This window comes from Anopheles merus, chromosome 2L (assembly GCF_017562075.2).
Source record: "Anopheles merus strain MAF chromosome 2L, AmerM5.1, whole genome shotgun sequence".
Lineage (NCBI taxonomy): Eukaryota > Metazoa > Arthropoda > Insecta > Diptera > Culicidae > Anopheles > Anopheles merus.
The window spans coordinates 3,055,179-3,073,272 of record NC_054083.1 but is presented as its reverse complement, the minus strand read 5'-3'; the positions used below and the strand labels follow the sequence as shown (position 1 = coordinate 3,073,272).

The 18,094-nt window shown below is 42.2% G+C and overlaps 2 protein-coding genes across 9 annotated transcripts in view; one reads left to right on the top strand and one right to left on the bottom strand.

The window, feature by feature from the left end:
* The window catches only part of LOC121592012 (O-acyltransferase like protein-like), a 61,784-nt gene that overhangs the window by 30,390 nt on the left and 13,300 nt on the right, over positions 1-18,094 (bottom strand). The window lies entirely within an intron of this gene.
* Positions 11,957-18,094, top strand: part of LOC121592014 (O-acyltransferase like protein-like) — a 55,225-nt gene continuing 49,087 nt past the window's right edge. The window contains exon 1 of the mRNA XM_041913211.1: positions 11,957-12,394. Within this exon, the coding sequence (XP_041769145.1) occupies positions 12,389-12,394 (6 nt within the window). The 5' untranslated portion in view covers positions 11,957-12,388. The remainder of the gene's footprint in view (positions 12,395-18,094) is intronic.

Sequence of the window (18,094 nt, the reverse complement as noted above, 5' to 3'; positions counted from 1 at the left end):
GCGATCGTATTTCTTATACCTCGTGCTCTGTAGTCTGTGATTTGTTACCCGGTATTTTTCCTCTTTGCTTCGTGTGCGACCTTGCTGTGATGTGTTACTGTTAGCCGTTCAATACAGTCCTTATCAGGACTGGTTTTACGTGGTTAGGGATAATATCTGTATCACAGTGAAGTGTTTGTTGGTGTGATGATTCTGTGAGTAGAGTGACAATGAACAACAAAGACAAAGACAATGAAAATGGTGAATTAAAGTATTTGGTCCTTCAAATGGCAAATGATTCTGCCTTGCCCGTAAACCCGTTCATCGTCGGTAAAACCATCAAGGACGCCGTTGGCAGTGATCTTAGTGAGTTTGGCCGTAATACGACAGTGGAAAGAAGCTTTTGTTGAAAACTAGGAACCAAAGCCACTTCGAGAAGCTACAAAAAATTAAAAAGTTAATCGATGGAACCCTCGTGAAAGTTGCTCCTCATATGACCCTCAATAGTGTTCAGTGTGTTATTTTTGCGCCGGATCGAAAAGGATTAAGTGATGAAGATATTCTTGAGAACTTGAGTGACCAAAAAGTATTGAATGTTCGGCATTTTACGCGTAAAGTGAATGGTGAAATTGTGCCAACAAACATTTTTCTGTTCCGAATCAATGCTACCTCCATTCCGGAGTTTATTCGCCTTGGTGCTTTACAAGTGAAAACAAGAGCCTATTACCCGAAACCAATGCAGTGTTTTAAGTGTGGACAGTTTGGACATACACCGATTCACTGTAAACTGTCGTCTACCTGCACTAAGTGTGGTACCCCTGCGCATGGAGAGAGCACCGTAGATCCCGTGTGCATCAACTGCAAGGACAACCACAGCACCACGTCTCGTACCTGTCCACGCTACATTCAAGTAGAACAGGTCATCAAGTACAAGATCGACAACAACTGTTCTTACGGTGAGGCACGTAAAGGTCTGCTTAATGTTACCTAATCCACAAATTGTAGTCCCATTCAAAACCGCATCACATACGCACAACAGACACACACAGTAGATGAAAAAGACACCCAAATTGAAGAACTCAAGAAAAAGAATGAATCTCTAGAAAAAATGATAGTTTTGCTTACACAAACAGTAGCTAATCTAACAACAAAAATTGAATATCAGGATAAAACTATGAAAAGAATGTGCAAGAATGTTGAAAAGAGTTTGGAAAAAAAGAAAATAGAATCTCAAATGGAAATTGAAGAAGAAGAAAGTGAAGAAGAATCAGACGATTTTAGCACGGAAGAAATCACGGAAGAAAGCACTGAAGAAGAAACTGAAGAATTTAATGAAGACAACAAAGTAGAAAAATAAAACAAGTAAAACAAAACGACGTAGAAGAACAAAATAACACCACTCACAAACAGAAACGTTCCCACCAAAAGAACACCCCCTCCTCGGAAGAGGAATCCCAACCCTGAAAAATCATCCCCATCTCTCCCTCATCCCAATCCCTTAACCCTCCCACATCCAATCCTTTTCCCTCTGTCGCCTCTTAAAAAAATCTTAGATCTAACACGAAATCTGTAGATTAGTTTATAATTTCAATATTAACAATATCCTTCTGATTTTAAGCATTAGACTTTATCCCTTTTTCCTTAACTACACAATTCAATTCATCATCTCAATCTAATAACCATTCATCCATATTTGCATTATCCTGGAATATCAGAAGCATGATCCAAAATATAGAAGAACTAAAATTACTAATCAATAGACATAATCCAACTATAATCACACTTCAAGAAGTAATGACAGTTCCCTCTCTCCTTAGCTCTCCTCTTAATAGATACAATTGGTACACTTACATTCATCCAACCATACCTCATCATTGTATAGCTGTAGGCATTTTAAAACACATTCCATCAAATAGAATATCTATATCCACTAATCTTCCCGTAGTAGCTGTAGAAATTTCAACTCCCGTGCAATGCGCCCTAGTATGTTTATATCTTTGTCATTCAATCAACCCTTTTACAATAGTTTCTGATCTCACTAGTAGCTTTCAGCAAATTAATAATAATTTAATTGTTTTAGGGGATTTTAATGCCCAACATACCACCTAGGGATGCTCGACCTCATGTAACAGAGGGAAAAGCATTGCTAGTGTTTTTGAAACAATTGGCCTGGAAGTAATTCCAAACCAATCCGCTACACGTATTTCTCCCATAAACGGCAAAGGTTCCATACTGGACTACTGCGCTGTGTCATCTTCTATGGCACAGCAGCTCACAGTTACAGTTTCTAATGACACTCATGGTAGTGACCATTTTCCACTTTTAATCCACAGTAGTTTAAATCCCCAGCGGCCACTTCTCCGCCCCAGGTGGAAATGTGAGGAGGCCAATTGGGCAGCATATCAAAGAAAAATCTTGTTCAATCTTCCACTTGATGAAAATCCTCCTCTCTCTCAATTTACTGCATGCATTGAGTACGCCGCTTCCTGGAGTATTTCCCGTACAACTGGAAAACCTGGAAAAAGAAGTGAACCATGGTGAAACGCAACAGTTGCTGCAGCTATTAAAGCTCGCAGAGCTGCTGTGCGTAAATTTCGCCGAGCTAGAAAAAATCCGGATAACTATTTCACACCCATTTTTGCTGAGGAATATCGTGCAGCCAATCGACTTGCCAAGGAAGCAGTTCGTCTTGCCAAAAAGAATTACTGGGATAATTTCATTCAAGAAATTAATCCTCAGTTATCCAGCAAGGAAGTGTGGAGGCGAGTCGGTTGTTTGAATGGTAAAAATCAACAAAGCTCCACAATAGTTCTCAAAACTCAAGACACTATCATTGCCCCTGCTGAAGTACCTGAAGCCTTTGCCATTCACTTTTCTGATGTTTCTGCCACACACAATTATCCGAGTAATTTTCAAACCCATAAACATAACTCTGAATCTGTTCCAATTTCTTTCCCTGGTGCCATAGAACATAGATACAATAGTCTTTTCACAATAACTGAACTCCATTGGGTACTAAGGAAATGTAAAGGTAGATCCGCTGGTTCCGATAACATAGGATATCCCCTACTGCAAAACCTTCCTGTAGAATCTAAATCCACCCTTCTTAACATTTACAATAGTATTTGGTCTTCCGGTAATATTCCTAATGATTGGAAAAGTAGTTTAACTATCCCCATACCCAAACCTAACAAACCTAACCACAACGTTGATAGCTACCGTCCAATCTCCCTCCTTAGCTGCATGGGTAAAGTTAGAAGACAGGAATCTGCTTAACTCTGACCAACACGATTTTCGGAGTGGGTTGGGCACGGAAACATATTTTGCTAAATTAGACGATACTATTAAAAAATCAATAGACCAGGATCATCACATAGACTTTGCCATCATAGATATTTCCCAAGCTTTTGATCGCACTTGGCGCCATTCCATTCTTTCTCAACTTGCTTTTTGGGGCTTTGGTGGCCCACTCCCTAATTTCATAGACAATTTTTTTACAGACAGATCATTTAGAGTCCTAATCGGTAATAGTGTTTCTAATCCATATCCTCTAGAAAACTGTGTACCTCAGGGTGCCATCCTTTTTCCTACATTTTTCCTTATCAGTATAGAATCTCTTTTGTGCTCCATTCCATATGAAATCAAACCTTTTGTCTATGCCAATGATATCATTCTGGTCTCTACATCGAGATCTGTTAGCACATCTCGTCAGCTTCTCCAAACAGGAGTTGACAAGATAAGGCAATGGTTTCGGTGGACAGGTCATGAAATATCCCATTCCAAATCTCAAATCCTCTATATCTGCAAAATGGGCTTTCATCGCAAACTACCACTCAAACTTCACGACCACATCATACCAAATGTTAACTCAGCGAAAATATTAGGTGTTGCATTTGACACAAAACTTACTTTCATTCCCCACTCCAAACGGGTAAGAAAAGAAGCAAAAACCAGATTGAACCTCTTTAGGATGTTAGGAGCTGGACAACATCGTGCATCACGTCAAACACTTCTGCAGATTGTCAATAGCTGGCTGCTTCCCAAACTTGGCAATCGAATCGTATTGAGATTGTCTCTCGCCAACGAGAAAACTTTGAGAAGCGTATTGCTCCCATATACCATACAGCCATCCGCCTTTCAACTGGAGCCTTCTGCACCAGTCGAATCCACTCTCTACTTTGTGTGAGCGGACTTCTTCCTTTTGATTACATTATCACAAACAGATTAACAGCAGCAGCAGGACACATCCTAGAGAAGGACATCAAAGCCGAATCATTTATCAACAGAGTCAACACTCAATTTCATACCCTTACCAACAACCAGCTTCCCCATATCAGCAAGCTTACCGGACACGGAGGACGCCCTTGGTATCGTCAACCGCCTACAATAGACAGGTCCTTAAAAGACAAACTACGTGCAGGAAATTGCAGCCATATCGCCGGCCATCATTTTACCAGTCTCATCCAGAGCAAATACCAGAATCACCATCATATCTTTACCGACGGCTCAGTCCTCAACGAATCCGCCGGTTTCAGTATTTTCTCCTCCAACAACAGATGTGCCATCAAACTACCAAACCATACCTCCATATTCTCAGCTGAAGCAATAGCCATGATAGTCGCCGCGCAAGAAGGTTGTTGCCTTAATAAACCAAAAATTATTCTCACCGACAGTGCCAGTGTACTAGCCGCCCTAGGACACGGTCACATCCGAGATCCACACATCCAAATATTAGATCAACTAGATAACTCCCCGGACATAACATTCTGCTGGATACCTGGCCACTCGGGTATCAGCGGAAACGAGAAAGCTGACCAAGGGCCAGCTCCGTCCTCCAGAAAACAACACAACCATAGCCCGCCGAAACTTCAACAAAAGGAACAAAGCAATAGTTGACCAAAAATGGAATCTCACCTTGCACCGGAAACAAAATTCTATTCTTCGAACCATCAAACCATCAACAACAGCCTGGAAAGACACACACTCCAGCCGGAACTAACGAGTGCTATCGCGCCTCAGGATTGGGCACACCCGGCTTACACATTCATATCTCCTAGAAAAGTCCAGCCCACCATTATGCAGCTTTTGTGGCGTTTACATTACTGTTCGTCATATTCTCACCGATTGCCATAGATACCCAACCGAACGCGCCTTATGCCATCTCGATACCAGTATAGACATCATCCTATCACCCGACCCTAAATGTCAGCGAAAACTCCTCAAATTCCTCGGTATAACAAACCTCTATGAAGAAATTTAATTAATCAGGAAAATATGTGTCGAATAAATATAAATTGATCTTCCTTTTAGTTTTAAGCTTAGTTTTAAGGAAACCGAGCAAACCCGGATTAAGGTTTACGCAGGGAGGAAATGCCCTGCGTAAGAAGATTGTTAGGATTAAGTAGTTTAAGCAGACGCGAATGAAGCCGACAGGCTCAAAGTCTCTTTAAAAATCAATAAAAAAAAAATCTTCAGTCAGTGGTCAAGGTGTAAGGTTGCTGTTAAAAAAATCCACAAAATCATCATGGGTAAGCACTGCACACCAGAGGAGCGGAAACACATTCAGGGGCTGTTTCGTGAGAACGTCCCAATAAAGACAATCTGCAAGGCAGTCGGCCGTTGGCGGACGTTTGTGGACAACGCCATTCGTAGCGAGGCTACGGGTAAGTCGACCGGTCGTCCGCGAAAAACTACGGCTAACATTGACGGGCAGATTGTTGAAAAGGTCAGGGCGGACCCTTTCACTACTTGCACTCGCATCAAGCAGGAGCTTGGATTGTAAGTTTCGTCGAAGACGGTGTCTCGCCGTTTACAAAAGGCTGGGTTCTGTGCCCGGAGACCACGGAAGGTTCGGAAGCTGCAGCCGCACCACGTAGAAGCGCACATTCGGTTTGCCGAAGAACATCTAACTGTATCCATCACTTGGTGCATGAAAATATTTTTTTCGGATGAATCCAGAATCAATGTGGATGGTTCGGACGGCATTAAATACGTCTGGCGCCTTCCCAATCAGGCGTATCATCCGAAAAACACGATAAAAATCCTTAGTCACGGAGGCGGCCACGTAATGGTGTGGGGTTGCTTCTCATAATGGTGTGGGGTGCCGTATCATCGGGACACTGAACTCGGACACAAGGGTACAGAAAAATACTTAGTCGTAAGATGTTGCCATACGCTCGACAAAAATTCGGCAACGAAGAGCATTACATCTTTCAGCATGATAACGACTCAAAGCACACATCGCGAACAGTTAGATGTTATTTGTCAATCCAGGATGTGCAAGTTCTACCGTGGCCTGCATTGAGTCCTGACCTCAATCCGATTGAAAATCTGTGGTCAATTCTTAAGGACAAGCTCAACAACCAGCATGCATCCTCAGCCGATGAGCTATGGGCACGCTGCTAGGAAATGTGGGAACGCATACCTCCAGAAAAATGCCAGAATCTCATCACGGATATGGCTACTCGCTGCAAGACAGTGAAAGACAATAATGGTCAACACATTGACCGTTAGAATGTGTTTTCGCTCTGTGGAACACCGCAACACCACCACCCAACCACCACTTAATCAGCTCTTTTCAGGGCTACCAAACAATTATGAAAAGAACTATCTCTTTCCGTCAGAAAAAAAAGTTCCTTAGTTCCTAGTCCACAGGTTTAGGCTCGCTGATGTTGTCACCATCAGTTTGGTCTTTGCCTCGTTTATCTGCAATCCGAGGCTTTCTGCTACATAGGAGAGTCGCAGACCAATGATGTCTATATCATCAGCATATTCCAGGATCTGGGTTGACTTATAGAAGATGGTTCCCGTAGGCTCCACCCTCGAGTCACGGATTGCTCTCTCTAGCGCCAGGTTGAATAAGAGACAAGCAAGCCCGTCCCCCTGGCGCAGACCTTTGATGGTAGCAAAAGGTCTTGAGAGTTTTCCATCCAACCTCACCTGACATGTGACGTTAGTCATAGTCATTCTAACTAGCCTTATCAGTTTGGCCGGGATTCCAAATGAGCTCATAGCGTCATACAGTTTTACCCTGGCTATGCTATCATATGCAGCATGAATTCAATAAAGAGATGGTACAGTATCGGACAGAAAGATAGGACCCTGGTTTTTCATCGCACTGTGCACTTGTTTGACCACGTTACTTGTGTGTGTGTGTGTGTGTGTGTGTGTGTGTGTGAGTGCGCGGGTGTTTGTCTGAAAAAACGTAGCTGGACATGGTTTCATATTGCGTTCAAAACATTCTGATTATGTGTGTTATCATGTGAAACAGCGTGCGTTCACACTTGGATAAAAGCTAAAGTTTGCATCGATAGCAGCGAATGTTCTTCGGACAAGAACGCAGGTGTGCTGTTTCATGAATGTGATTGCGACAACGGTGCAAAATGGAAACGCGCACAATAGCAATGAACTCGGCATTCCCTCACAGGTGTTTCTCCAGTGCACGACATTGAAAGGCCAGCGTGCATCTCTGCGTTGAAGCTGGTGTGTGCATAGGAAACTTTGTGCGTGCATTGAACTGGCGCGCAGTTGTTCTTTTCAATGGGCGTTTTGTTTCATGAGCGCGGCAGTATTCTGTTCTCGATTTAAATGGGTAGACGCTCACTCGCTTACTCATAGATAGTTTTTATCCATACACTTTTTTTGCTGCTCTACAACGATGTAATTCATCACGTGTAGAAGCAGAACGCAGGCTGAGTACGGGATCAGCCGTGTCCAACTTTTTAACCAGCGCGTTCTTGACGGCCCAAGCAAGCAATTAGTTTAGTTTAGTTTAGTTTAGTTTAGTTTAGTTTAGTTTATTAATCGATGGACTATGAAGCCCTCTCGAGTCAAAATTTGTTTACAATACACATAAGATAACGAACAGAACATTTATATATTGTTATTGTTGAACGCATTCCGAACACTTAAAAGCGAAGTCAGTTCCGTTATCGTCATTCCAGGCTCGTAAATATCGTCAGCTGAATTTAAAAGACGGCACATACAAAGAAGGGGGTTGCGAGAGCCAAATGTTGTTCGGGTTTCAGCGACTGCCAGCATTGGTCGGCGACGAAGTATTCTGGCAGGAACATAGAGGTGAATCCTTGAAAGAAGCTCGGGACTGTCGATGGTTCCGTTGAAGATTCCCGTGATAAATGCCAGTCTGGTGTGCTCAACACGTTCGGCGAGAGGCGGGATCCCAAGCAGCAAACACCTAGTTCTGTAGTCGAGACGACGCGGCCAATCACGAAGGGCGAAGCGCGTTGCCTTCCGTTGGATGGACTCTAGCCGCGCAAGTGCCCGAGTAGATGCTGGCCACCAAACAATGCTATCATATTCCAGCAGTGGTCTGATAAGTGCGCAGTGCAGTGTCTTGAAACACATAGGATCACGAAGCTCGCGCGTCATGTTTATGACCAAGCCAAGTAGACGATTGCCACTAGCGACTACTCGGTCTATCTGTTCTTCGAAGGAGAGTTTAGCATCTAGGACAGCGGTCGGCAAAGTCCGGCCCGCGGGCCAAATGCGGCCCGCCGCAACATTCTATCCGGCCCGCGAAAGGTTTTGAATGATTTTGAAAAATGGGAAGAAACTATTCGTATACAAATTACTAAATATCTTTTAGAATAGCATTTTATGCCAACGAACTCTTTCAACTTTAATTAAAGTACTATGGAATGGCAGGCCTTGACCGACAACGGTTGTTGAGCCAAAAGAAGAAGAAGACTATGGAATGACGGGTCGTTCGGTATGTTTGAACTCAAGATCAATATCCCCGCAACATTTACGTAAAAAAATGCCTTTTTTCGGCTAGCTGTAGAAAAAACTAGGAGAGACAATTTCTTTACATTTACATCATTTGAAAGGTTGTAAATGTATTTGCACAAATTTATCTCAGACTTTGCGAGTTGCCTTTCGTCAGTTATCCCGAATTTTCACCATGATGGACAAAGGCATCCTAAGTTTTCTCGACAAATTTTTAGAGAAAAGCTTTTCCATCATGTTGGTGCAGAAAAATTCAATGGAACACATGTTACGGATGTTGTACCAGTTTGCAGGTGTATTATCCAAATTCTGCCAAAATTAACCTAAAATGAAAGCAGTGAGTTTTGGCGTCATTGTTTGCCGCTGCGAAGCCAGTGGACGCGATTTTTGCTTCCTGATATAAACATATGTTCATGTTTCTCAAGAACTATTTCACTGTTTAGCGGGTTGTATCGATCTCCCGATCCAGATAACGCAGTAATGTAGACACTTGTCCCTCTGTTAAAGCGGTTAAGATAACCCCTTGATAAACCCATAAATTTGTCAAATACAATGTTTTAAATATAGTAAAATAGCTCCATACATTTTCACGCGATAAATTTTTTATGTTGTTTTATTCGTTCTTCTCAATTTCACACAAATCAGTTGATTTCGCTTCAAACTATTTGAGCGATATTTTCGATCGTATTTGAAAGCAAAAGCGAACATTTAAAACCCCCGTTGTTTTAACGAGAACGACAATTCCACACTGTTGCTGTTTATGAGTTCAACGATTGTCAAAGTGCTCTATCATAAGGAATCAGTTATCAATCTATCTGACATGGCATGACTTGTCCATAAAGCATTTTAAGAATTACTGACTCCACCTTTGCTTCGATATTTGTTTAGCCGTTACGACTTTTGTATCATTCCCGGAATATCCGCAATATTTTTTGCAGCGTGGAAGGATGGGGTCTTGAAGAAGCGATATTGATCCTGTTTTTGTTATTTTTTGACTTATCACATTTTTGGCCATCTATTGCCGATTCTCAAATGATTAAAGATTACAATTAGTTTTTAAAGCAGGTATCATCAATTTGAACCATGCATAGATGATATAATTACAGAAAAACAACGTTGTAAGTTTAAATTGTAATAATTTAAGCACAATGATAAAAAACCGCATTCTCCTGGCCCGCGGCACTTGATCATTTGCTTAATTTGGCCCTTTACCTCGAGAGTTTGCCGACCGCTGATCTAGGAGGACTCCTAGATCCTTGTATGTTAGTAACAATGGGTCGAGGTAAACATTGTACCGATTATCAGCACCATATGATAAAGCGACTGGCTGCTGCTGGCATTAAGCGCAAAACGATCGAGTTCATAATGGAACGATCGCGCACTTTTGTGACAAACGCGCTTCGGACAACCGAAACGTGCTTAGACAACCAAAACGCGCTTGGACAACCGAAACGCGCAAGTCAACCAGACGTCCTCAGAAGACCACGGCGAAAGAAGACCGTAAAATTGTTAATATATCGAAAATACACTGATCGCGAGGGCGGTGGTCCTGCTTATTACATCAAAAACCTAGCCCAAAACACAAAAAAACTACTAACAAATTTATCCGAAACGACATACTTGTGAAACAAACACACACACCAATACACATTCCAACATACATAGACACACATGCAAACACACACACACACACACACACACACACACACACACACACACACACACACACACCACACACACCACACACACACACACACACACACACACACACACACACACACACACACACACACACACACACACACACACACACACACACACACCACACACACACACACACACACACACACACACAAACACAAACACACAAACCACACATAAACCTGTCCCAACGGGTGCATGCTGCGTTGAAAACACTAGGGTCCTATCATTCTGTCCGATACTGTATGTGTCGTTTCTGTATTCAGCCATCTTCTCCAAGATCCGCATGGTGAAGATCTGATCAGTGGTTGATTTTCCGTTTCGGAATCCTCTTTGATAGTTTCCGACTATCTCTTCGACGTGCGGGACAAGGCGATCCTGAAGGATCAGGGAGAATATTTTATAGGCGGTATTCAACACCGTAATACCCCTGTAGTTGTTACAGTCCAACCTATCTCCCTTCTTGTATATGGGGTAGATGATGCCGAGATTCCAATCACAATCCAATTCATCAATTCGCTATCCCACACCTCAGTAACGATTTGATGAATCTCGTTTTCTAGTCGTGCACCTCCATTCTTGACCAGTTCAGCTGCAATTCCGTCGGTTCCGGGTGCCTTGTTATTTTTCAGCCGACGGATAGCCTTTTGTGTTTGCCACCTCTATGCTAGGTGGCAGTAGCATGACACTATCAGCTAGTGGAGCCTCTAGCTGTTCATTAACCTGGTCATTGAGTAATTCATCAAAGTACTGAGCCCACCGCGAGAGGACCTCTGGCTGGTTACTGACCAGATCTCCATCCTTGTTGCGATAGCAGGTTACCTTAGGTACAACGTTATTTCGGTGACCTGCTATCGCTTGGTAAAACTTTCGTGTCGGTCCGTACGCCTCTCTGGTTTGTTCGAGTTCCCGCATGTTTTGCTCTTCCAAAGCATGCTTCTTGGAGCGGTGAACTCGTTTCTCTTCGCGTCTGAGCCGTGAGTATTCCTCTGCGCATGCCCGCGTTCTATGTCGCTGCTGCATTGCTCGGTATGCAGTATTCTTACGTTCGGTCACTTGTCTGCATTCATCGTCGAACCAGCCAGATTTGGTGTTGCCACGACGTGGTGGGAGTATATTTCTTGCACAGTTTATTCATCTTTCACCAGAATTCAATTGAAGGGATTCCTAGCGGATCTAGGAGTTAAATTAGAATTTGCGTCATCGTCCGAATCCAATGGCCAAATAGAGAAAACCCTTAGCACCATAATCGAACTCTTCTATGCTAATAAGCATAAGTACCCTGAGCTACATTTTCCAGAAACATTAATTATTATTTGTTCACTATATAATGAAACAATCCATCCGGCTACCTCGTTTACCCCAAACAAAATCGTTTTTAACCAAAGAAATGTAGTAAATAGTAAATTGCAGAAGCTTCACTTTTTTTTTTTTTTTGATAACGCAATAGTCCAGTTAAACAAGGTTAAAAACAACAAGGAAAAATACAACACTAGTTAAGAACATCCCCCTTCAGTCGAGATTGGCAAAGAATTTTTGTAAAAAAGACTGTAGGGATCAAGAGTGAGAGAGAGAAGTTTAGCGAAATCAGAGAGAGCGAAAATATTGAAACATGCAAAAATGAGGATGAGAGAGGAGAGATTGGACGAAAGCAGAGATAGAGATGGAGAAGGCGCGTGGAAAAGGAGACGGACGTCTACCGGTAGTTAGCGGTAGCTGGGATCAAGAGAGAGTGAACTCCGAGAGTGAATCGAGAGAGAGAGAGTGTGAGAGAGGGATAGATCGTGAGATCAGGGAGAGAAGACAAGTCAGGCGACAGGGAGAAATAAAGGAGCCTCGGGGCAGTCTTGTGGTTGATCGCAAAGAGATCGGTTGAGCGTGAAACAACAACAACAAAAAAAAGAAATTGAATAAAAAAAGCCTGTTAAATAATTAAAATGTGTGACGATTACGACAATGGCGCATGTCGGTAAGTTTGGTGGTTTGATTAGTTCGAGATATCCTATTGCATATATAAAAAGGCAAAATAAGGTACTCGGTGTTTGTTTCGCGTGTTTTGCGTGCGTGGTGTGCGTGAACAATGTAAGGACGGAATTGACGCTTTAGCACTACCATTGTTCTCTTAACAAAAGACCGTGCATAAAAAAAGTGTGGACAAAATTGGCGCTCATACACCAGCCTTGTTCTTTTGACGTGATGATGTGTGTGTGAATAATGTGTGGTCGGAATAAAAAAAAAAGGGGAGAGCCTCGAGCGGTTCGGTTTGTATCATGATACGAATAGCCAATTTTGATACAAAAAAAGCGAGAACCTCGAGCGGATTGCGCATGTGTATGATAAAATGAGAGCCTCGAGCGGTTCAGTTTATATTGTAATACAAAAAAAAAAAAAACAATTGCGCGTATATTAAAAAAAAAAGCGAGAACCTCGAGCGGTTCGCACGTATATATACATATTATAAAAAAAAAAGAGAACGAGAACCTCAAGCGGTTTGAACGTGTGTATGAAATAAAAATGAGAGCCTCGAGCGGCTCAGTTTATATTGAAATACAAATAACCAATTGCGAGTATAAATATATATATATATATATAAAAAAAGTGAGAACCTCGAACGGTTCGCACGTGTATATATATATTAAAAAAAGGGGAACCTTGAGCGGTCCAAACGAATTTAACATAGTAACATAACAAAAAAACTAGCTGGTATGCAAAAAAAAAAAAAAAAAAAAAAAAAACGGTGATTCGAGTAAGGGGGGGCGACTCAACACGTATTCGAAGAAACCTTACCGCACGCGTGCGATCGTGATACACACACATTGAACGCTATTAAAACAAAAAGGGGTACAGGAAACTGACATGAACTATTCTATTGTTGTCTTTTCGTTAGCGACAGTGAAATAACAAAAGCGAACGTTGACGCTTTGATTCGGGCTTTGGAGAAAGAAAAGCAGAAGAACTCCTTTTTAGAATCACTGTTAAAGGATGGTTGCGCGAGTTCAACGAAACGACGAAATGACTGGATCGAGGAACCTTCCGACAACCAATTGTTCGAAGCTACTCCTCGTGGATGTTCTACATTTCTTGATTCTGGAACACAATCCACCAACGAGGCTTCCATGTCGGCGTCCATGTCTTTCGCCACATTGCAAATAGCCGTTTGCCAACCGAAAGACGGAAAAGAAGAAGTGGACAAGACGACATTCGATAGATGGAGAGAGTTATTTGAAGCGGCAATGGAGTTTGCGGGAATTACCAGTGAAACTCTAAAAATGAATGCCTTTAAAATGAAGGCAGGCCCTTCACTGTTGGGCATTCTAGAAAGTACGTCGACAAATGATTCAGCCAAGGATGCGAAACTATTTCCATACACTAACACAATGGATCGATTAGATCACTATTTTAATTCCCATTATTACGTGTTTCGTCAGCGTCAAAAATTACGCACGATGAACCAAATCAAAGGTGAATCGGACTACCAATTCGTAAAACGAGTGATCGAATCTGGGAAATTATGTAATTACAAGGAGGAACAATTAATCGAAACAATTGTCGACGTGATACTGGTGCATGCTATTAACCCCAAAGTACGTATGGCAGGATGGAAAATTCTCAAAAAACGCGGAACAATAACAGATCTACTGGAAAAAGTTCGAACATGCGAAATAGAGAAATTTAACGAAAACGCTTTCGCTAGAGACCACAGACAAAATGAAACTACATTAGAGGTTTCCGCTGTGTCGCATAACACCAACGCAAAAATGTCACGCACTAGGGAGTTTCAACGTGATTATCCCTCATACAAACAAAAACATTGGGGTATGCAGGAGAATAGAGGCTTTAGCAAAGGCGAATTTTCAAAATTCTCCACAAATCGTTCATTCGGTATTCGTCGCATCCTGTGTTGGAGATGTAGCAGCAATACACACCAGCCAGAAAATTGCTACGCAATAGATAAAAGATGCCGCCGCTGCAATGTCATAGGACATATAGAACGTGCGTGCCATCCTGATCTCTTAAACAATAGCAAGCGCTATCCGACAGATGTTGTCGAACCGGCTGTACCTAATAAAATTCGGAAAATTGCTGCTATTACGGAAAGCGGTATTCCTGGAAAGTTGGATCACGAGCAAACAGCCGATGTATCGCAACAAGTGCTTCAAAATAATTCCATCGAGATCAATAATTTCGTGAGGGAAAACAAATCCTTGCATAGCATTTGCCAAGAAAAAATCGATCTCGTGTTCATTACAGGTTACGTAGCGGGCCTCGCTATTAAATTTATGATTGATTCGGGTGCGGATGTTAACACTATAGGGAAAGATAGTTTCGATTGTCTATCAAAGGAAGACCCTAAGTTGTCTCATATTTTCAATTTAAAGAAAGGGTCTGATCACCATTTAAAAGCATACGGAATGGAAGAAGACATTCCGGTAATAGCTTCCTTCGTAGCTGAATTATTTATATCTAACGACCGCCCTCGAACGATGGAAAAATTCTACGTCGTGCCTAACGAAAAAGCATTATTAAGTAGAAACACAGCATTGCGATACAGCGTCTTACAGCTGGGCTTGAACGTTCCAGTTAAATCATATTCGGGATATAACACAATCCGATTATTACCCGGAGAGATTTTCGTATTGACAGATTTGATCGAATTCCCTAAATTTAATGTTGCTCCTGTAATGTTATCATACGATAAAGAAATGCCACCATCCCGAAACGTGTTCACCAGTATTCCACCAGCGTTTAAAACGAAACGTTGAAAAGATTGGACGACCTTCTAACTACGGGCATCATAGAACGCGTTACGGACAAAATGGAAAATTCATTCTGCTCATCTTTGTTGGTGGTTCCAAAAGGTAAAAACGACATCCGTTTGGTCGTAGACCTAAGAGGTCCTAATAAAAGAATCATCAGAACACCATTTCGAATGCCAACATTGGAGGCGATTTTATCAGAATTAAATGGTGCCTCATGGTTTTCCACGATCGACCTGTCGAGTGCTTTTTTCCACGTGGAATTACACCAAGACTGTAGACACCTGACAAATTTTTTCGCTGGAAATGGTACATTCAGATTCAAGAGACTGCCATTCGGTCTGTGCAACGCCCCCGACATTTTTCAAGAAATTCTACAAACGAAAATATTAGCAGGATGTCCAGGTGTCGTGAATTATTTAGACGATATTTTAGTTTTTGGTAGCTCGAAGGAAGAGCACGATAGTAATTTAAAAATTACCCTCCAAAGACTGCGAGAACATAACGTCCGGTTAAACTCCACCAAATGCGTGTTCGGATCGCAATCGGTAAAATTTTTAGGGTTCAATTTATCTGGAGACGGATGGCGAGTTGAAGACGATAAAAGGAAAGCAGTGGAAAATTTTCGAAGACCGGAGTCGTTGTCCGAGGTAAAAAGTTTTTTGGGCTTGGTTAACTTCACCGAGCGCTTTATCCACAAACGTGCCGAAAAGACTACAAACCTTAGAGCACTCGCAAAGTCAGACACCTTCTACTGGACAACGCAGGAGGAACAAGAATTCGAATACTTAAAGACAAGAGCATTAAACTCTATTGTCAGGCTCGGATATTTTGACCATAAAGATCGTACGGAACTATACGTCGATGTGTCTCCGACCGGGTTAGGTGCAGTTCTCGTACAATACAACGAAGAAGGAAGTCCGCGTGTAATATCGTGTGCGTCTAAGTCCCTTACCCAATCGGAACAAAAGTATCCTCAAACACAAAAAGAAGCACTGGCGATCGTTTGGAGTGTTGAGCGATTTTCATATTACCTGATAAACAAATATTTCAAAGTAAGGACTGATTCAGAAGCCAACGAATTTATTTTTGGCGGGTCTCATCGCACTGGTAGACGAGCTATGACAAGGGCAGAAGCATGGGCCTTACGTTTACTACCGTATCATTTCGGCATCGAAAGAGTTCCTGGTAATATGAATGTCGCCGATGTTTTATCCCGACTAATTTGCAAGTCACAGGTTGACGATGCTTTCGACGAGGACAACGAAAAGCACATATTGCATTCCTTGGATGCGGGAGACATGTCTATTTCGTGGACGGAAATACAGACAGCCTCGGAGACAGACGAAGAACTGGAAGCAGTAAGGTTAGGAGTTCAAACCAGAAAATGGTCCAATGCTCTTAAACGTTATGAATCCGAATCAAAACATCTAAGAACGCTTGGTCACATTGTTTATAAAGACGATCTAATAATTCTACCTACATCTCTTCGTTCCAGAGCAATTAAAGCAGCTCATCGGGGTCACGTTGGTTGCGAAGCTACCAAACGAATTTTACGGGAGTTTTTCTGGTGGCCGAATATGGCAAAACAAGCAGCTCTATTCGTATCTAATTGCGAAATATGCCTGGTTATATCTAAAAGGAATCCTCCTATACCTCTTTCCAGTAGACAACTTCCAGATGGACCATGGGAAATTTTACAAATTGACTTTTTGTCCTTACATGGCTACGGATCCGGTGAATTTCTCTTAACCGTAGACACCTACTCCCGTTATTTACATGTTTCTGAAATGAAACAAACTGATGCCAGAAGTACTAATGCTGCCCTTTGTAGAGTATTTTCAGTTTGGGGGCTACCTCTCATCATACAGAGCGACAACGGACCTCCTTTCCAGGGATCAGAATTCATCGAATATTGGGAAAGTAAAGGAGTGAAAGTCCGGAAATCGATCCCTTTAAGCGCGCAATCCAACGGAGCCATCGAAAGGCAAAACCAAGGAGTTATTAAAGCCTTGGCAGCGGCAAAACAAGAAGGTAGGCCCTGGAGAATGGCGTTAGACGAGTACATCCACGCTCACAACACACGGAAGCACCATTCACGGTTAGGAGTGACGCCGTTTGAGCTGTTAGTCGGTTGGCGATATAGAGGAACATTTCCGTGTTTATGGAACTGGAAAAACAAATTAGACAGAAATACGGTCCGAGAAAATGATGCGTTTTCAAAACTGGTTAGCAAGCAGTTTGCTGATAGTCGTCGAGGAGCGAAGGAAAGTAACATAATGGTAGGCGATATCGTATTGACTACTGTTTTACAAAGATCTAAGACAGATCCTACTTTTTCGAAGGAGAGGTTCACAGTTTTAGCAAGGGAGGGAGCAAAAATCGTTTTAATTAATGGGAAAGGTGAGAAGTTAACTAGAAACATACAAGATGTAAAAAGGGTCCCCAATGGGGCAACAGAACAATCAATTGAGGAGGAATTAGTAGATCCAATTGAAACTACAGAAATCGATTATAGCGAGAGTGATCATTTAAAAAGACCCAAAAGAATCATACAAGTCCCTAAGAAATACAAAGACTCAATTATGTATCATATTTGCTACCAAGAGTAGGGGTGATGGAAGATGTAGGGATCAAGAGTGAGAGAGAGAAGTTTAGCGAAATCAGAGAGAGCGAAAATATTGAAACATGCAAAAATGAGGATGAGAGAGGAGAGATTGGACGAAAGCAGAGATAGAGATGGAGAAGGCGCGTGGAAAAGGAGACGGACGTCTACCGGTAGTTAGCGGTAGCTGGGATCAAGAGAGAGTGAACTCCGAGAGTGAATCGAGAGAGAGAGAGTGTGAGAGAGGGATAGATCGTGAGATCAGGGAGAGAAGACAAGTCAGGCGACAGGGAGAAATAAAGGAGCC